This window comes from Vanellus vanellus (assembly GCF_965231255.1).
Source record: "Vanellus vanellus genome assembly, chromosome: 12".
NCBI classification, from domain to species: Eukaryota; Metazoa; Chordata; class Aves; order Charadriiformes; family Charadriidae; genus Vanellus; species Vanellus vanellus.
The window spans coordinates 22424916-22444929 of NC_138917.1; the positions used below are offsets into that span (position 1 = coordinate 22424916).

General features: G+C 56.0%; 2 protein-coding genes across 3 annotated transcripts; both read right to left on the reverse strand.

Moving 5' to 3' along the window:
• Nucleotides 1–1487: 1487 nt before the first annotated feature.
• Nucleotides 1488–3212, reverse strand: EXOSC6 (exosome component 6). Its single transcript, XM_082489167.1, has one exon. It carries the CDS (start codon nt 3137–3139, stop codon nt 2294–2296), a length of 846 nt encoding a protein of 281 aa, XP_082345293.1. The 5' UTR covers nt 3140–3212; the 3' UTR covers nt 1488–2293.
• A 55-nt stretch (nt 3213–3267) lies between these two features.
• On the reverse strand, nt 3268–19556 carry AARS1 (alanyl-tRNA synthetase 1). Of its 2 annotated transcripts, XM_082489220.1 has the most exons (20): nt 19352–19556; nt 18521–18709; nt 17724–17869; nt 16471–16662; nt 15898–16042; nt 14488–14633; nt 13784–13892; nt 13536–13686; nt 13023–13147; nt 12256–12400; nt 11416–11594; nt 10773–10886; nt 9045–9251; nt 8207–8391; nt 7673–7781; nt 7052–7165; nt 6662–6781; nt 6055–6141; nt 4555–4668; nt 3268–3550 (listed from the first exon to the last, which is right to left on the reverse strand). In XM_082489220.1, exons 1-20 carry the CDS (start codon nt 19493–19495, stop codon nt 3365–3367), a joined length of 2907 nt encoding a protein of 968 aa, XP_082345346.1. In that variant the 5' UTR covers nt 19496–19556; the 3' UTR covers nt 3268–3364. The 2 variants fall into 2 exon arrangements, with proteins under 2 accessions (XP_082345346.1, XP_082345347.1); XM_082489221.1 differs by lacking the exons at nt 3268–3550; nt 4555–4668; nt 6055–6141; nt 6662–6781 and having other exon boundaries at nt 7116–7227.
• Nucleotides 19557–20014: the final 458 nt, after the last annotated feature.

The following is a 20014-nucleotide window of genomic DNA, read 5'->3' on the forward strand; positions in this document are numbered from 1 at the left end:
AAGGACCGGGGATGCCGCGGTCGTCCCCCCCACCCCAGCCCCGGCGTGGCTGCAGCCCTTCTTCTGTTCGCGTTTCTTTTGAGGCTTCCAGCTAGCGCCACGCGCGCCGCGAGGTGCCCGCTCTCGGCACGGGCATCCCTTGCCGCCGCCGGTACCGGCAGCGCCGCGTCCCACCCCCTGCGAGAAGCCGGTCCGCCGCGGCGAGAGAAGTCATCGTGTTCGAGCGCACTCCTTTTTTCTTTTTCCTCCTGTTTTCAGACCTAGGGATAAGCAGACGCGGCCGGGGCGGGGTGGGGAGATGCCAAAATAAAAGGATCGTATCCCAAAGGAGCATCCCAAATCCCAGCTGCCTTGTGTGCCAGCATCCCCCCCCACACACACCTATAGGGTGCTGTGGGGCGCAGGGAAAGCACCCCAGGGGGTTTTAACCCCTACGGCACAGGTCGCATCCCAGCCTCCGGCACTGCAAGCCCACCCGCTGTCTCCACGCTCCAGACCCCCTCTTCCCCCGGGAATTGGTCCAGCAGCCATGGGTACAGCTTCCGGAGCCGCTCAGCATCCCACCACGATGCCGTAGGAAGAAGGGACCACCCCTAGACAGCCCCGAGGGGCTCCTGTGGGATTTTGGGCTGGTGCTGAGCCCAGCTCCGACGCCAGCAGCAGGGCAACGCAAACCCAATTGCTCCCAGTCATCCCTGCTCCCAAATGGGTTTTCCTTACTGGTTTATTACGGGCTGTTCTCGGCCACGGATCGCGTTTGCGGCCAGCAGGAACTCCCGTGAGGAGCTCCACCAGCGTTCCCACGCCCGAGGAACCCACGGTCATCCCCACCACCACCCTCCCCACTGTCGCATCTCGGTCCGGGCTCCCTCATTTCTAGGTTGTCCTTCTCTCGCTGGTAGGAACTCGTTCTGTATTTCTAATTTGCTCGGGTAAAAGAGTGTATTGTGTCGGAAAGAAAAAGAATTTGTATTTCTTTTCTCTGGTTATTCGACTCCGATGCAGTTTTTAACCGCCCGAAGCGCACGTGCAGTTTTTATACCCAATTTTGCGTTCAGCCTGACACAGCCCCAGGCTCTGGGGTGTGTTGGTTTTTTTTTTTGTCGTCGTTTTTGTTTTTTAGGATGCCGTCTTCCCCGCAACTCAACCCGGAGGCAGGAGGAGCGCAGCTCTGCCCTGTTTCTCAATGGGAACGTTAATCACTGCTTTTACCCAGAATATTCCCGGCATGATGCAGGCGGGCAGACGGCACCAGCTCTTTCCCACCCCCAGGAATAACTGGACCTCAAAGCAGTGCCTCCGCACCCCTCCAGGACGGACAGCGGGAGCAGAGAGGGGTGACCCCGGTGGCAGCCCATCGCCACAAGCACATCCTTCCACCTCTGCCCGCGGCTGGCAGAGGCCCCGGCAGTGCCACGCAGGCAGAAAACCCACCAAAAACCCAACTCGATTTATTACAAAAGAAAGCCAACAGAACACATCTCGCCCCCCCCCCCCCCCCGAAGTGCTGCCTGGGCAGGAGGTCCGAGGGATGCGCAGTCTGTGCCGGGACGCGGTTCCTGCCCGCTGCTGCCTGCAATGGATGGTGGCGGGGGGCAGCTCGGTGCGAGGGTGTCACCCCCGCTGCTGGGGCCACCCCGGGGTGGGCTGTGGGGTCCCACAGTGCAGGCGGCTGCTCGGAAGGGGGGGTCTCAGACAGGGTCCGGCGGTTGAGGCAGGATGGAGGCTGTTCTTGTTGCTGGGGGGGGGGGGGCTGTCCGGCAGGCTGGGAGGCTGCTTGGGTCCCACGGGTCCACAACGGGGTCCTCAGGTGGGATCTGGGGTGCTTGGGCAGGGTGGGGGCTGCTTTGGGGGCTCTCCGGAGGCAGGAGGGATGCAGACTCTGGTGTCCTTGGGTAGGTTTCTTGGGGCTCCGGCTCTGTGGGCAGCTCCGGAGGTCTCCAGCAGCTCCAGGGTGGTTCAGGCTGACTCCAGGCGGTCTCCAGCAGCTCCAGGGGTGGTTCAGGCTGGTGCCAGTGGATCTCCGGCAGCTCCAGGGATGGTTCAGACTGGTGCCAGGGGGTCTCCAGCAGCTCCAGGGATGGTTCAGACTGGTGCCAGGGGGTCTCCAGCAGCTCCAGGGATGGTTCAGGCTGGTGCCAGGGGGTCTCCAGCAGCTCCAGGGTGGTCCAGGCTGGTGCCAGGGGGTCTCCAGGAACATGAAGCGTGGATCAGACAGGCTCTAGGGATCTCCACCAGCACCGAGGGCAGCTATGGGAGACGACCCCATCACCAGACCGAGGGCCACCAGCGCTCAGGCGGTGGTGGCCGCGGCGGCATCGCGGCGGCGGGCGGCCCGCAGCAGGCTCTGCCGCAACACGGGGTAGAGGCGGTGGCAGCCGTCGAGGCCGAGGCGCAGCGCCTGCGCCCAGGCGTCGGGAGGGCTGCCCTGCCCGCCGCCCAGCACCGCCGACACCTGGTTGAGAGCGGGCAACAGAGCCACAGTGAGCCGGGCCACGGCGCGGCGTTCCTCCTCTTCACCGGGTTGCAGCATCCAGGCGGCGGCGGGAGCCGGGGACCGGCACAGGGCGCAACCCACCGCCAAGTCGTACATCTCCACACCGGCGTCGGCTAAGGCCAAGGCAGCGGCGCTGATGGCGGCTGCCAACGCCGAGCCGCCGTCCTGTAAGAGCAGAGCGCTGACGGCCAACCGTGCCCGCGGGTACCGGGCCAACCTCACCGCCGGTTCCAGCGCTTCCCTCAAAGCCGAAGCCGCATCCCGTTCGGCTTCCCGCTCGGTGGCCGAACCGGGCCGCCAGCGAGCCCCGCGCCCGGCGAAGGGGGCCCGGCGGAATTCGCAGAGCAGCCGCCCCCCTGCCAGCCCCGGAGCCGGTGGGGGTGCCCCGGGCTCGGTCGCCTCCCGCGGGCCCCATGCGGCGCACAGCACTTTGGTTCCACCGCTCAGCTCCACGTAGGCTGAACCCTCCGCCTGGCTCAGCAGCCCGGCCCGGCAGAAGAGGGGCCGCAGGGCGCAGGGGTCCCTCGGGGCCGCGGCTGCTCCATCAGCATCTTCATCAGCATCCTCATCCTCGGTTCTCCCCCAAAGCTCCGGTGGCTGCGACTCCTCCGGACCCCGCACTCGGCGGTGGTCCAGCGGCATGGCCGGATATGAAGGCGGACTGGAGGAGGTGGGGAAGGTGGGGGAGGAAGGGGAGGAGGAAAAGGAGGAAGGGGAGGAGGAAGGGGAACCCGTCCCGCCCCCCCGAGCAGACCCGACGCAGCCTTTTATTCGCTTTATTGGCTTTATTCATAGGGAAGGCGGGTGGCGGCTCAGCAGCAGGAGGGGGACGGGAGTTGGGGGAGCCGAGGTGGGGGGGACGACCTATCAGTTTTTCAGCTCTCCCAGCCGGAGCCGGGCAAAGTCCGTGGCCAGTTTTAGGGCTTCCTGCAAACAGCCCACGTTCTTGCCCGTGGCCTGCGCCGAGACGTCCTTCCCACCGCCTTTGCCGTCCATCAAGCCAGACACCTCCTGCACCCACTGGCTGGCCTTCAGGCCCTTGTTTGCAGTCTCCTGGGGAGGAAAACAAACAAACAAACAAACAAAAAATATTAAGAGGCAGCTCCATCTCACACTCACTGCCCAGAAAGCCCCCGGCACCCCGGGCTGCATCCCCCGCAGCGTGGCCAGCAGGGCGAGGGGGGGATTGTGCCCCTCTGCTGCGCTCTGCTCTGGGGAGACCCCCCCGCAGTGCCGCCTCCGGCTCGGGGGGTGCCCACAGCAGAAGGACACGGAGCTGTTGGAGTGGGGCCAGAGGAGGCCCTGGAGATGCTGGGAGGGCTGGAGCCCCTCTGCTGGGAGGACAGGCTGGGAGAGGTGGGGGGGTTCAGCCTGGAGAAGAGAAGGCTCCGGGGAGACCTGAGAGCCCTTTCCAGTGCCTAAAGGGGCTCCAGGAGAGCTGGGGAGGGACTCTGGATCAGGGAGGGGAGCCACAGGACAAGGGGTGACAGTTTTACACTGAAAGAGGGCAGATTTAGATGAGATATGAGGAAGAAATTCTTTCCTGTAAGGGCAGTGAGCCCCTGGCTCAGGTTGCCCCGAGAAGCTGCGGCTGCCCCATCCCTGGAGGTGTTCAAGGCCAGGTTGGACGGGACTTGGAGCAACCTGGGCTGGTGGGAGGTGTCCCTGCCCAGGGCAAGGGGGTTGGAACTAGATAGTCTTTAAGGTCCCTTCCAACCCAAACCATTCTGTGATTCTACCACCTCAGCCCAGCCAGCAGTGAGGGAAGAAGGTCCACGAGCATGGTACAACAGGACAAAGCTCTTCCAGGTGCATCTCCTAGGCCAGCAGTCCACGGCCAGACTGCCTGTCCCATGCCTACAACCACACTAAGTCCTGGCTCTTCCCCCTTCCCTGTTGCAGAGCACAACGCCTCTCCCACTCCTCTGCAGCCTGACAACAACCCACAGCACACGGGGCCCGGTTCTTGCCAACCCAAACGAGTTTTGGCCATGTAGGTGCCTGGAGGCTGTACACCCACCACCGAGGCACAGAGCAAGGTAGAGTCTCGGCCCTACCTGGGGTACTTGACACAGGCAGGTGATTCTGCCAGCTTCATTATCTACAGCGAAGAGCATGGTGGCAGTCTGCGGGGAGTAAGTCTTGAAGAGCTTCAGAGATTCGTTCAGGGCCTGCGAGAGGACAGAATCATTGCAGCTCGCAATCGGCTCTGCTCCAGCCCCCGCGGCACCCTGAGACTTGCATTAACCCAGCCAGCAGCACGCCGCAGCGCTCCTTCTCCCGAACACGAGCGATCTCCACATCCTCGGCTGTGCAGAAGCCTTGCAGGGGCCACAAGCCCTGGCCGCGTCCCCTCATGGCTACAAGGAGGCAGGAGCGAGGAGCTGCTTTTATTTCCCCCATGTTCAATTATCCGGGAACCGGCAAAATTACCCCCAAAGCCAGCGAACCTTTGCCCGAGTGTACTGGCTGGAGGGGAAAACGCTCTACCCTGCGACGTGAGCTCCCAGCAGGAGGGAGCAGCTGTTGCGCAGCGAGTCAGGAGGACTCCAATGCAGCGTGAAGAAGCTGCAAGGGTTATCAGACACAGCGCGCACGCTGGAGAAAGCGGGGAGACTGCCAGGCATCCTGTTATTCCCAAGGAGACCGTCATCCTTTGCTCGCATAGACAGCACGACGCAGCACAGAACTCCGGGAACGGTCCCTCCTACGAGCAAAGCGGCACTGCTCTACATGGAAAGGGAACCGCCATCCCCCGGGATGTACCCGTCTGCCGGGGAGAACGCTGCGCTGGCACCCACTGCGAGCGGGAGCACTGGCGTCATGGGGACGGGGACGGCCCCAGAGAGCGAGCAGGTGTCTGTAAGCAGGATCAGCTCCCAGACTCCCGGAGCGGAAATTTAAATAGGGCACGAAAAGCTGAGAGGTCCAACCTCAGGGCACCACCGGCGCCCGCTGCCTGGCGCTCGCTGGGCTCAGCACTGCGGCACAGCGCACACAGGGGAGCTTTTATTCACACCAGAAATCGCTCAGAAAGAAACTTCTGAGGAAGGGGAGGAGCAGTTTTCAGCCCTGGCCAGAGAGCAATTTGAACTTTGCTGCAGCAGACAGCACCCAGGAGCTGGGGAGCAGCTCTCTGACCCGGCCCTGTCCACACACGCAGCCCAGGACACCATTCCCAGAGCTGACCTGCAATGGCCACAAGCATCACAACTTCCGTGGCTTGGCAAAGTTGCCATTCGGAGTGCATTTTAGTGTTGTGACTGCTCCTGGATGAGTCTTACCTGGGGCCCAATGCCATTTCTATTGGTGTCTCTATCCATCAGTAGGTCTGGAAGCTCAGCAAATGGTCCAGACCCCATCCCACCCCTGCAAACCCATGTGTTAGTCCAGGAGGTGGGACGCAGAGAGTATCCCAGCGGTCCTCCTCCTCTTCGCTAGCTCCAGGACTGGAAGGTGGTTAAGACAGACAGCACCGCCTCCCCAAGTGAACAGAGACCACCTAACTGCTCCTCAGGCACAAGGAAGGTCGTGGAGGAGACCAGGCCCTCCCATACCTTTGCTGAGGCTCCATTTTCCATTTCCATGATGACCAACGGCTGGTTAGGGTGACTCTCAATGACTTGCTTGGTCTTCTCCAGCACCTGAGGATGGCAGTGGTCAGATGCTAGAGCACGCACATTGCGTATGGACACAAGAACCCCATAGCTGGATCTTCCCTGCAGGTACAGAGGCCCCAGAGGTGCCTCAACACACCTATGGCCCAGCCCCGAGCAGCCCCACGCTCCACAGCCAGGAAGAAAATGTGTTGGCAGGCAAGTGTCTGGCCTGCAAGGCAGCAGCAGTGCTGTACGTGATTCCTCCTCCAGGAAAATCCAAGGGGATCCAGGAGGAAGAACCACGCACCACCCATACCGTGCACCCAGGGACACCGTTAGGGCAGGAGCACCCCAACTTGCAAGACATGCTGCCAGCACTGCACCCCAAGGAACAGGCGTGGAGGCAGCCATGCCCTGGGAGGGAGCAGGAGAGGCTGGAACGCTGAACAGCGTGAGGAGCATCCCCACAGCTCGGCTCCCTTCCACACTGGGCACAAGTGGAGCTCCCTAGGGAGCCCCCCCCATTGCCCTCCCACACTGTCCTGTATTCCCACCCAGTGCTCACTCGTTTCTGGATGTCGGCTTTGCTTGCTCGGTCCAGGTCATCCATAACTTTCTTCAGTGCTTTAACGGCCTCTCGCAGTTCATCTTTCTGCCACTGTGGGATAACAGCAGTGGCCAGCGTCTGCAAAACACGAGCAGGCGGAGAGGGTTAGAGGTACTGGTGAGCACAGCAGGAGGCAGGGGATGCTGCACCACACTCATGAACCTCCCCTCCCAGTGCCCCACAAGTCAGGCACGAGGTGGTGGCTGGAGCACCCACAGGACACAGGGCTGGGACCTCTGTTCAGACAGGAGCAGGAAGCTGAACTTGGGCCTCGTTAAAACCACCCGGTGCTGGCAATCGAGGTCCCCATTCACTTTGAGAAGGCAAAGCACTGTTACTGTCTCTCACCTCACTGAGATCTGTGATCTCCTTCTGCACATCCTTGTTGGGAGCTGTCTGGACCTTCACCTTGGCCTCCAGGGCTGACAACAGTTTCCTGAGGCTGTCGACTTTCCTGAGCGCCTAGCGGAATACGATCCGAGTTAGGTCACATGGGGAGATTTACCAGGATGGGCTCTTGGCCACTGTCATGAGAAGGGGTGAAGAATAAATACTGCAGCCCCAGGATGGAGGTCAGTAACTCCTCGGGAAGGAGCAGAGCCAAAGCAGGCAGCACTTGACCACAACCAGGGTGTGATGCTGTCCCCCAGGACCCACCCTATGACCTTCTAACACAACAGCTACAGCCAAGACTTTCCCCCCTTTCCCTCCCAGCTCTCGCCTCTGGCTGTAGCACAGCCAGGGGTCTCCAGCACAGCCTTTGCTAACAGCAGCATCCTTCGAATCCTTCTCCGCACTGTGTTGGTGGAGTCCAAGCCACAAATCCCTCAGGCACTCACACCAATCCTCCCTGGTGCTGAGGGATACCGGGCAAACATAAACAAAGAGGACCTTGGCATAGGGTTAATATCTGCGCATGCATGTGCCAATGGTTTCCCACAGGACAGGACCTTTCCCGCCTCCCCTTACCTTCCGTGCTTCAGCCCCAGTGACTGCAACTATCCTCCGGATGCCTTTAGCAATCGCTTCTTCTGAAACAATCACAAAGGGGCCAGCGTGGCCGGAGTTCTGCAAGTGCCTTTGGAAAGAACCCAGAAAGACCCATGACAAGAGTTAGAAGTTGCCCTCTCATCTCAGCAGGAATCAGCACGGAAACAAGAAAACCACCCTGCCAGGGAGATGCAGCAAGCGTGGGGACAGGCAGAAAACCCGACCAAGCCGCTACAGGCAAATAAGCGAGGAAAGGGTGGCAAGGGCTATGTTCCCAGCGCTGTCAGAGACTACGCGTGTGGGCAGGGACAGCATACAGGCAGTCTCCCTGCTTGCAAAGGCCGATTTTAAACGTGGCTTGACTCAGGACTGGAAAAGCACATCATTGCCACCACCTCCAGCTCTGCCCTGGCTGTGCCCAGCATACGCCCACGGCACACAGCAGAGCTCAGGCTCCCCAAGGATTCATTTTCAGCCACCCCCCGGCCTTCCCCGGCCTCTGCAGATACTCACGTCCCTCCGCAGAACTCAATAGAAGTGACGGAGCCTGCGGGGCCAGAGGGGTCAGCCAGCAGCTCCTCCACGGGGATGCCAATCGAGACCACACGAACAGGATCGGGGTAGGTCTCGTCAAAAACTGCCCGCAGTCCTTGGATAGCTTTGGCTGCTGCGAGAGGGCAGTCCTTGGCGTACACAGTCTGCAGAGGACAGGAAAGGGATGCAGGTAAGAGCCGGTCCTGTCAGCTGTGACCGAGGGTCCACATTCCCAGGGAATCCTGACTTCCTCCGAAAGATCCTAAAAGGGAAGTATGTGCCTCACCTGAGCTGGCGTTTGTTGAGCTGCAGGGATCCCAAAGGCATTGACAGATGCCTCATCTTCAAAACTCCCGACACCACTGCCTGCTCAGACCCCCCATGCTCCTGTACGTTCATTTCTAGCCACAAACTCCTGAGCAAAGCACAGGGTCCTCCAGGGACTGTTCTGGCTGGCACCAGACAGAAGAGCTCTCTTCGCTGTTGAGGACACATCACTGAGGGGTCTGGGTGTACACTGTAAATCCAGGCAGGCCCACAAAACTACTCTGCCAAACTTCTTGGCTCTTGTGGCTAATGGTAGAGCAGGCAGAGGAACACTCCAGCCCAAGACAGGGCTCAAGTATTAATGAACGGAACAATCTACATTGAGTTTTCTCACTCAAAATCTTCTGAGGTGATGCCAACCTGCGCACAGGACTGCATCAGGAGCTCAGAAGATTCCCACTGGGCCAAACTCCAAGCATCCCAGATCATCCAAAAGCTTGACTCAAGGTATTTTTTTCCTGAGTATATCCAACCCGGTAGCCATACTTACCTTTGCCTCTTCAATCATCTGGTTGGCGATCCCTTCAACTTTCTTGATTTCCTGGGTAGACAGGGCTCCCTTGGCTGTGAAGTCAAACCGCAGCCTGTCCGGTGCGACCAGCGACCCTCTCTGGTCAGCTTCTCCCAACACTGAGCGCAGGGCGAAGTTGAGGATGTGGGTGGCCGTGTGGTTGCTCATGACCGGCCTGCGCCTAGTCTGATGGAGGAAGACACTGTTAGATGGGGGTCCCATGCTATGGAGCCAAGACCACCTCTAGCAGCAGAAGTGGAGGTTAAACGTGCTGCTCCAACAGGAACCTAACTAGCTCAGGAGACCAAAACCAACTTATCATGCTTTGGAGCCTCTGCTAAGCGAGCAGGACATTCCCCACCAAATTCATGTATGGTTTTTCCCCGGCAGTCCCATTGTTGGGCCTGTCTGGAGAGAGGCCAAGGACAGACCAGGTCACAGACACTGATCTCCGCTCCTCAGCAGGGAAATGCACTACAAGATGGAAGCCTTCTCTCTTGCTCCAAAGGTGCTGCCTCTATAGGGAAGGTCAAGTGCAAGATCCTACATCTGAGTCAGGGCAATCCCAAGCACAAATACAGGCTGGGTGGAGAATGGATGGAGAGCAGCCCCGAGGAGAAGGACCTGCGGGTGCTGATTGATGAGAAGCTCAACATGAGCCGGCAATGCGCGATCACAGCCCAGAAGGCCAACCGTATCCTGGGCTGCATCAGAAGCGTGGCCAGCAGGGCAAGGGAGGGAATTCTGCCCCTCTACTCCGCTCTGGCGAGACCCCACCTGGAGTACTGCATCCAGCTCTGGAGCCCCCAACATTGGAAAGACATGGACCTGTTAGAGCAGGGCCAGAGGAGACCACAAAGATGCTCCGAGGGCTGGAGCACCTCCTACGAGGAAAGGCTGAGAGAGTTGGGGGTGTTCAGCCTGGAGAAGAGAAGGCTTCGGGGAGACCTTACAGCTCCTTCCAGTGCCTAAAGGGGCTACAGGAAAGCTGAGGGGGCACTTTTTTATGAGGGCATGTAGTGATAGGACGAGGGGGAATGGCTTTAAAATGGAAGAAGGTAGATTTAGGTGAGATATTAGGAAGACTTTTTTCGCTCTGAGGGTGGTAAGGCACCGAACAGGTTGCCCAGAGAAGCTGTGAAAGCTCCATCCCTGGAGGTGTTTAAGGCCAGGTTGGAGGGGGCTTGGAGCAACCTGGGCTGGTGGGAGGTGTCCCTGCCCATGGCAAGGGGGTGGAACTGAGTGATCTTCAAGGTTCCTTCCCACCTAAACCATTCTACGATTCTATGATTTCGCAGACTAGGCCCAACCCAGCAGTCACTGAGCAGGCTGAGCTCCCAGGAGCCATGTCTGGAGCAGGACAGACAGCCCAGGCTCTCTGCTGTCATCTACAACGCAGTTGAGCACAATACCTGCTCCACCTCCCGGCCGTGACCCAAAACGTGTTTCTGCTGCTGGTCAGCAAAACCCAGGCAGTGTGGCTCTGAGCCAGCTGGGCATTATCTGCCTCGTGGTAGGAGAAAGCCCAGTGCCAGGCAGAAGAGGCCTTGACTCAGCCAGACTGGAAGGGCCACGTTGCTTGGCTGCATTGCGTGCCACAGGGAGAGCAGGCCCCAAACTCCAGGCCACTTAAGTGGCACCAATGGAAACAAAGGAGACAAAAATCCAGGGAAAAAAGTTGAGGCCCTGTGTCATACCATGTCTTACCTCATCAATAGACAGGTGGACCTGATCTCCTACTTTCAAGCTTCCATATAGAGTTCCTATGTGAAGCACGTAGCCTCCTCGGACCTGCACATTCTTCACCGTGAATTCTGTTTTCTGTACAAAGAGGGAAATGCACCCAGTGAGCAGGGTGAGAGGCCAAGGGGAGACACACAGTGCAATCAAATGTCTGAGCTGCAACTGGAAAGGTCTCAGCTGAGAGCCAGATTGATATGTGCGATAGGAGAAAGCCGAGTGTCCCCAGGCACAGCACACAAGGCTGCAAAGCAGAGAAGAGAACCAAGGTGGGGCACAGTTATGGAGCACAGCAGAGCAGAAAGAGGTCCCCATCTCAGCTCCCCATCACAGCTCGAAAGCACCGTCCTTCTGCACAGCAATCCCAGCACCACCACCACAGGCACTCATGTTCTGGCCACAGCCTGACGCTGCAGCTCTGAGTTTAGTTCCCCAAGAAGCAAAGGGAACAAGAATGCAGCAAACCCAAAAAAGAACCCTGTGCAACGCCCGACACCTGCCATGGTCAGGAAATTGCTGGAGCTTGCTTGGCCCCTTGTCCTTCTCTGCCCACACCTGCCCAGGCCCCAGGTCAGGCTGAGTCTAGCCAAAGGCTCTCAGGCCCACTCACATCCTCCCTGCCGTCGTCGTCCTTGACCATGTAGCCCTCGTCATAGATCTGCCCACCCTGCTCGGCGTAGAAGCAGGTCCGGTCCAGCACTATCCCACACTCCTGGCCAGTGGATACCTCCTCCACAAACTTCTTCTCCCTGCGGATGGCTTTCACTGTGGCCACGAGGCTCCCAAAATCTGTCACCGGGACGACAGGCAGTATCAGTAAAACAGGAAAACCTCGTAGACACCACATGGGAGCAGAACTTCATAGCAACACCTCCCACATACTGCAGGAGCTCATGGCAGCTACATTTGCAGGGGGTAAGGAGAAAGAATCAGGGCAACAGTTAGTTGGATAAGAGGGAATTTCATTCTGTGCTCTCCAAGGCAGGGGCTGTCACTTTCTTCCGCACCTATGCAGTAAAAGTCAGCCACGTGCACTGCTACGAGCCTGGGGCCTCCCGAATCTCCACCAAATCAAAGAATTCGCAGCAAGAGACAGAGCAAGCGGGCTGAGGACAGACCAAGCAGCAAATGCAGTCTCCTGCGACACTGGTGAAAGGGCAGCTGGGAAATACACACACAGGAGTGTGGAGACACCATGCTGCAGGGAACAGGAACCCCGTTAAGACTCTGACCAGGTTGGCAACAACGGACTTGAACAGTAGGGCAGCCCTTGAACAGTCTTCCCCCTTCTCTCCCTGCTCCCTTTGTCACAAGCAGGCTATTCACCTGCACATGTTTCCACTCCCACCTCCACGTCCCAAGAAAGGTGAGCCCAGAGGGGATCTTGTTGAGGTACATGCCAGGAAAGGTTTGGCAGCAGGAGATGATTCTGAGAAGGTTTTTTTCATACCATAGGCACCGCTCTGATCTGAAGTGTAGCTGTATTTTGGCGAGTCGTCAGTTGCCTCCAGCCCTCGGGCCCTTAGCTCTTCGATGGCATAGATATCCAGCATGAGGAGGTCCTCCCCACCGGCACCCTTCCCTTGGGATTTGAGCTGCCAACGACAAGCACCAAAGTTTGAGAAAACCCACCTCAGCACCGGCTTGTGCACGCCAGCCTAGTCGCACACCTCACACGCATCCCTGAGAGCTCTTGGGTTCAGAGCTTTGCTCTGGGAAGCTGTATGCCAGCTGCTGGAGTACTCCCATCTTTTCTGACTTTGGAGCAGGCTGTTCCAGCGCTACCAGCATGCAGCCAAAGTGGCCCTGAGCCCAGCAAGGACAAGGCAAGCACCCAGCCAGCTAGTCAATGCCACTCTGCTGTTCCAGCAAACTGCTGGGAGAGGCACCCAAGCTGCAGGCCTGCCTGGAGATTGCTCCTGGGATTGGGAAGTCCAGAACTTCCCTGTCCAGAACAGGACGGCGGGGAGGTGTTCCCAGCACTCCACCGACTCTGTATGAAGGCTGTGCTCGAGGCCCCAGGGCTCACAGTGTTAGTGAGCAAACCCAGCCCCAGCTGCACAGAAAAGACACGTCCCACAACAACTACGTGCACTGGGGCACGCGGGGTGTGAGCAGTCCTGGTAAGAAAGGAGCAGAGACTCATGACAGCAAACTAAAAGGAAGGGAATCCTCCCTGCCCACTCGCAGACCAGGTCGCCTGGAGCTGTTATCTACCTGCGCATTTTTCCGCTCTTCTTCAAAGCCCTCCATGTCCACAACAAGGCCCTTCTCCTCTGCAATCAGCCCAGTAAGATCAGCAGGAAAACCATAGGTGTCATACAGCAGCCAGGCAGTATCACCTTCAGAGAAAAAGCAGAGCAGTCAGCACTCCTGTTCCGTGAGACCCTGCTCCTTTCCCCCCTCTCCAACTGGCTCTGTCCCACCCAACTGTGTCTGTGCTATGACAGGAGAGGGAACAGGTCTGGTGAACACGAACATCTAAAAGGTTCCTCTCTGATAGCACAGAGATCACACTAGCATGTTGTGCCTGGGCAGCCTGGAAACCCGAGCAAGTGAACACAAAGCAAAAGAGAAATGGGTGGCCCAGCTCTGAGCAATGGTCTTTTGGCTCCAACTCTGTCCCCTCACACCTTCCACCTTCTCTCAGTTCCCAGCCCAGCTGAGCCCTAACTCGGTCCCAGATAATAAATGTCTTTTGGTGCATCTAGGCAGAAGTCACAGCCTTACCAGGGATAATTTTACTGTCCCCCAGGCTCTGGATCTTCCTGTCCAGGATACGACGTCCTCTGCTGAGTGTTTTCAGGAACTGATCCTCTTCTTCATTGATAATGTCCTTCACCATATCCGGGTCTTTCTTCAGCTCAGGAAAGGCATCTCCCTGCAGACCCAGGAGGATTAGTCCTTCAGCATGGAGAGCCAAACACCTCAGCAGAGGAAGTCTTCAGCAGACATAGCGGAGTGGGGAAAGAACTTACCAGTGATTGCACCACCACATCAACCAGAGTAGCAAAGAAACCCTTGGGGGCATTGAGCTTCTCATGGGAGTAGCGCACAGCCCGTCGAAGAATCCGCCTCAGCACATACCTACGGAACAGCAGAGTCCCTCATACAAACAGTACACCTCTGAGCTGCTCTCAGAGGATCCACCAGCATTCACTTATACCAGCACCCCCTCCCAGGAGCAAAAGCACAGGCTTCTCTCCCCACATTTTCTCTCCAGTAGCTGCTCACACCAGCAGCAAGCCAGAGGTGAGGTGCCAGGCCCCAGCTCTGTCACCCATGCTCACTGTGTGCTTATGTCACACAGAAAGCGAGTCCAGCAGCACCCACAGCACAGCCCCCTGGCCATAACGTGGTTTGTTTTTTGTTTTTTGTTTTTTTTTTTTTTGACAGCAGCACTGAACCAAGCAGAGTTTTGTGTCTGTCTTCCCACAGCGATCTTTTCTGGGGGCTGACACAGCAGGACTGGTACTCACGAGAACCCTCAGACCTGTGTATCTTGGCCTTTTGGGCGGACCTTGCTACACAGATTCAAATGTCAAATGTACTGAGCAAACACTCTGCTATCCACTGCTTTAATGATGCATTCAAAGACATCACAGAGACACATCCCAGACCCCTCAGGAAAGACGTGCTGAACAGAATGGGAGCGGTAACATAGCGGCAGCTCCCTTCTTACCCTCTACCAGTGTTGTCAGGTCTGCCCCCATCAGAAAGGGCCAGCGTGATGGTCCGTGCATGGTCAGCCAGCACACGGTAGGCCATGTCTATACCGTCAGCATCCTCAGCACCAACCTGCCCCATGTACGGCCTGGCACCTGTGCCCTGTGCAGAGAGGAGAAGGTGGTGGGCACAGAGGACAGTTATGGACAGCAGGGACCAGCAACACAACAGGGAAGCACCTCAGAAGCCAGCCCCATCCCACTGCCCACAGCCACAGAGGTGGCACACTCCTCTTGGAAAGAGGTGACTCAGTGAAGCCAGGGAAGACAGAGAGCTGCGAGGCTCTGCACGGTGCCACGGCCTGCATTTCCAGGGCCAAAGGATCTCCAAGACCAGAGGGAAGAAAAGCCAATTTATCCCAACATTAAGAGGCGAGGAGAGGAGAGGGAGAGGGACAGAGTGCAGGGAAATCATCTGTTTTGCACACTAGCTCAAGGAATCTGGCCTGGCATGACTTGCCCAGCCAAAGAACTTCTCAAATTCTGCCACATGGGAAACAGTACCACCTTCCCTTTTTTAGGTTGGTTTTATCCGTACCCAAGGGAAAGACAGTGCTCTAACAAAGCAGCGCTCACACCATGGGCACAGTCCCTACAGCCGGGCTCCCAGCAGGCTGCAGGAAGGCAGACAAGGACACAGCGGCTGTGTCTAGCCAGTGGCTTTAACATTGAAGAAAGGCAGCCCTGCAATTCTAACTCTGAAGCTCTGCACTTCATCTCCCCCAAGAGGCCTGAGCCTGGGCTCTTCTCCCTGTGTTTCTTCCAGCATGATCTGCAGCCAGGAAGCTCTGCTGCTTCCGTGAAGGAAAAAAAGGTTTAGACTTGCACACAGAGCTCCCAGCTCTGGTAACATGGCCCCTACCCAGGAAGATGCAGCAACAGACACTGCTTCTGCGAGCAACTGTCATGGTTTATGGCAAAGACCTTCTCGCTCAAGGGATTTTCTACAAATCAGCATGTTCCAGGTCAGAGACTGAAGGACAAACTCTGATTATGGGTTAGCAGCACCACATGCTCTCTGCAACATGGCAAAAAGGCAGCCCTTGGCCATACGGGACTGCAGAGCATCTCCCACTCAGAGAGGACCAAGGAGCGCGCAATCAGAACAGTCCACAGGAAACATCTGGGAAAGCTGCACCACCCATTGTCCTGTGTTTTCCCCCAGAAACATACCCCAAGGCAGCGCTTACTGTGCCAGCCTGCGTTCCTACCCTCAGCAAAGTACAAATGCGCAGGCTCGCAGCAGCTGGGAAAGCAGAGACCTGCAGACATCACCACCCCGTCCAACCAGTCCCACACATCTCCCCAAGGATTCAGGGAATGGACGCAGCTGGGTCAGGCCCAGACCTGGAGTCCCCAGTTCATACCTTTTGGATGGCTTCAAAGTAAGGAAGGAAAAGGTCAGTGTCATAGTTGGACATCTTGTTCTGCAGCACAGAGACCAGCCTCTCCAGGCCCATCCCAGTATCAATACTTTTCTTAGGAAGAGGTTTCAGCGTCCCATCAGCTTCCCTGCCCAGCCACGAAAAGAAAGATGAGCTGTTATGGATGGAGGCTCTGCAGGGGCAACCCCATCTTTCCTCTCATCTCCATGAGCTTTGTTCCATCAGATTTATGACACGGGCCCATACACAAAGCCACACACAAGGCAACTGTCATAAATAACAAGACCCTTAATGACAACTTAGTGCAGGATGGCACTTATTCCCTACTGAACTCCTGACAGATGAATTGAGGAAACAGCCCCCATCTGTCCCCAACGCCAGTGTTACCGCTCTCTTCTGTACAGGTGGGTGAGGTGACAGAGCATCACAAAATTTACAGCTTCTGGACAAGAGGGAATGGGCGAGCAAACCAGAGGAAGTTAAAACAGCGCGCAGTCTGAGCAACCCCTCACGCCGAGCTGGAGCAGGCTGGGGAGGGAAGCAGGTCTCGCTCACCTGTTGAACTGTATGAACACCAGGTTCCAGATCTCCAGGACGTTGGGGTCATCCTGATTGACCAGGTGGGAAGCATCTCTGTCCCCAATCCGGTCATAGTGGATCTCGCTGCAAGGGCCACAGGGGCCCGTGTCTCCCATTTCCCAGAAGTTATCCTTCATATTGCCAGGCAGAATCCGGCCTTCAGCCAGCCTGTAACAAGAAACTCTTACTGAACAGAGAATAAGAGCAAGGCAAGAATTCCCCAAACTAAAGGCTACGCTTGAGAAACCTCAGCTCACTGATTCCCTGGATGATCAGATAAATTGTCAGTCTTGAGACAGACCAATCCAATAGCCAGCTCTCGGGATGCCCGCTGAGGAGGATCAAGTGAACAGTGGCGCCTGGCATTTGTCCCAGGTGGAGGCAGAGGCCTACACAACATCTCAGCAAAGCCACCATCAAGATGTCCAACCTCAATACACATGAGACAGGTTTGGCCCCACAGCGTAGAGGTGTGTTACAGGGTCAGCAGCAGGTTTCAGAGGGGACTACAGCCACAAGACCACAGGCATCATTCCACTGCTACATCAAGCTTTGGCCCACCCACAGCCTGAGTGCTGAGTGCAGTTCTCGCATCCTCATCTCAACGAAGGTGAGGTAGAAGTAGTGAACGTATAGAGAAGGGCAACTAAAAGTACCTAGGGGGGAAACAGCTGCCTTACGAAGAGAGTATAGAAGAGAGTAGCACTCTTCAATTTGGAGAGGACAAGGCTGGGTGGGAGACTACGATTGAGATTTAAAAAATCCAACAGGTTGAAAACAGAATCGAACGTACTCTGAAGGAGCAGAGCCCCAAACAGAGGCTAAGGGGAATAGATGGATCACCCTCTAACAAACTAATCCAGCGACCGTGGATGCTGGGAGAGGAGGAGGAAAACAGCGCAGGCCACAGCCAGGCGTGCCTGCTTTCCCTGCACAGCAGCTTCTCAGAGGCAGCACTGGGCTGGACAGACCACTGATCTGACCCAGCAGGACACTTCTTATGTTCTTAAGCTTACATCAGAGATTTTGAAACAACTCTCAGTTTCTTCTATCTAATACCAGTGCTCTCCTTTGGCTTTGCAGCTCCGCCACCCTGCAAACATTATTTGCAACACTTCAATCTTGTTAAAACCTCTAGTTATATCTGCTCTGCCACATAACACGTGCCACCTTCCTCTGAATGACTACCGCTCATCAAAACACGCACCTTCCTCAGTTAAAGCGCTTACCCCAAATTCAACCATATCTGCTTGCACTCCAGGTCTGGCTGCAGTCCCGCAGCCTCATTTCCACCAAAGTAAGTGACGTAGAGTCTTTCAGCAGGGATGCCGAATTCCTTGGTGAGAAGGTCCAGTGCCAGCTTACAAGCAAGTTCCTGCAGAAGGAAAGATGAAGTCAGCAAGTAAATGCAAAGAGAGTTTCTTTTCAACATGCAGACTACTGGCTACTGAAGGTATCAGCAGCTAAAGAGCCAAAAACTTTCACACTTTTAACATTAGAAAGAAGCAAATTAATATATGCAGTGAACAGGGCAGAAGAAACATCTCATGTGGCTTTCTACATGCATCCAAGTTAACTCCTAGCATGTTCACTGCCGCCCAAAAGCCTTTTAATTCTCCTGTTATTCTGTATTCTTAACTTTCTCTTTCTGACTTGGAACACTACGCTCTCAAGAAGCTTGGGAAAGGATGTCATTATTTTATAATCACTCCTGTTTGAGGTCCATCATATTCGCACAGTGCATGCAACTCCTCACAGCTCCAGGACAGCCGCTAAAACCTCTGCCTGAAGACTCCAAACTAGCAGAGTTAATATAATCAGCTTTGGAAACCTTAAGTAATTAATCTCAAAATATTCAACAGGGTCGGGGTAGCCTCCAAGCCCATTTATTCCAAAGGAGCCACACACACCTTACGAACCACTCTGTGCCAAGATATTCTCCTTCCTCTTGGCAAATGCTCTGCTAAGTTCACAGAGACAGGTAACTTTTTCCAAGAGATTCAGAGCTGCAACTAGCCTATTGTACCTTGAAATAATCCCCAAAAGACCAGGACCCCAACATCTCGAAGAAAGTGTGGTGGTAGACATCTTTCCCAACGTCGTCCAGGTCATTGTGTTTGCCCCCTGCTCGGATGCACTTCTGAGTGTTGGTGGCTCTGTTCAGTTTAGCGAGCGGGTGCGAGGGGTCAATAGTATTGAGGAAGATGGGTTTGAACTGAGAGGAAAGAAAAAAGGGCAATCAAGAAAAGCGCTAAGAGTCTGTTTTCAAACGTTGCAAGCAACAGCAAGGCAGTAAGCATCACCTATGTCATGATACCACTAGCCTGGATGTACCTGACACAGCTTTCAGAAACAAGCCTGCTCTCTTCTGCGTGTGAGGAGGCTGCAGCACTGCCTATAAATTAGCTCTCCCCTCCACACACATACATGTTCCTGGAGCCCACCAGACCCCAGGACTTCGAAAGGGACTGAAAGTAGCCAGATTCCCATCTGACCAGAAAAAAAAAACTCAGTGAAAACTGTGAGCTGATCTCCAGCAGAGCCCTTCCAGCAGCCCAGCCCCAACTCGTCTTTAAAGATGCCATTAGTCGTTTGTGCCAGGACTAGCTGTGGTCCAAAGGGTCAAGGAAGGGAGACTGGCAGCGCTCCCATCACTGCACAGTCAGCCTGGCCAACACAGGAACCTCTCCCAATGCTCTGAACAATTTTGCCAGAGCACATATAACTTCAACAGACACACCAACCACCTCTTCGCCACCAGAAGGAAGATGGAGAAAAAAACAATAATTTTCCACACAGCTTCACAGGTTTCATCTGCTACAGGCTATGTTTGTAAGAACCATGGTGGGAATCCTACCTGGTTCATACCAGCATTGGCAAAGAGCAGCGTGGGGTCATCCAGGGGGATTGTAGAAGAGGAGTGCACATAGGTATGCTTGTTTTCCTTGAAGAAGTCAATAAACCGTTGCCGGATCTGGCTAGCTGTTAGCGTAGCTTCCATCTTGAAGCTGCAAGTCACAGCTGTCCAAAGCAAGCGGAAGGGAAAGCGGCAAGGCCTTGGTGCAGTCTGAAGAAACAACAAGAAACGGGGCTCTGACATGGTGTCAGCTGAAGCAGTAACACCAGGATCATCGCCTCCATCTCCTGAAAGGGTCTCCCCACGTTGGTAACTACTCTCACTGACTCCTCAGTTTAACCATCCACCCACCCAAATGGTGCTGACCCAAACCCAAATATCCTCTCCCCCATTTCTAGAGCTTGAGCTCATTACTTGTTCTTCGAAAACATGCGTTTTCAAAACACCAAGTCCACCCGGATCCTGAACTTAGTCAGAGGTTGTGTCTGCCTTGCCAGGGACACAGGGGAGGGGGAGGATTGCCAACGCCTAAAATCATTCAGGGTGATTAAATCATAAGATCATAGAACGCCTGAGTTTAGAAACGACCTCCGAGTGTCTCCTTATCCGCCTTCCCCTGCTCAAAGCAGGGTCAACTCCAGGGATGCCTGGAAACCTCCCCTT

Excerpts from the sequence above, each read along its gene's own strand:
- EXOSC6 (XM_082489167.1), bottom strand. The coding sequence starts at position 3,139 with ATGCCGCTGGACCACCGCCGAGTGCGGGGTCCGGAGGAGTCGCAGCCA.
- AARS1 (XM_082489220.1), bottom strand. The coding sequence starts at position 19,495 with ATGGAAGCTACGCTAACAGCTAGCCAGATCCGGCAACGGTTTATTGAC. Across the intron at positions 17,870-18,520 it reads CTTTTGGGGATTATTTCAAG|GAACTTGCTTGTAAGCTGGC; the intron begins GTACAATAGGCT and ends TTCCTTCTGCAG. Across the intron at positions 4,669-6,054 it reads AAAATGGAGCCTCAGCAAAG|GCCCTGAACGAATCTCTGAA; the intron begins GTATGGGAGGGC and ends GTCCTCTCGCAG.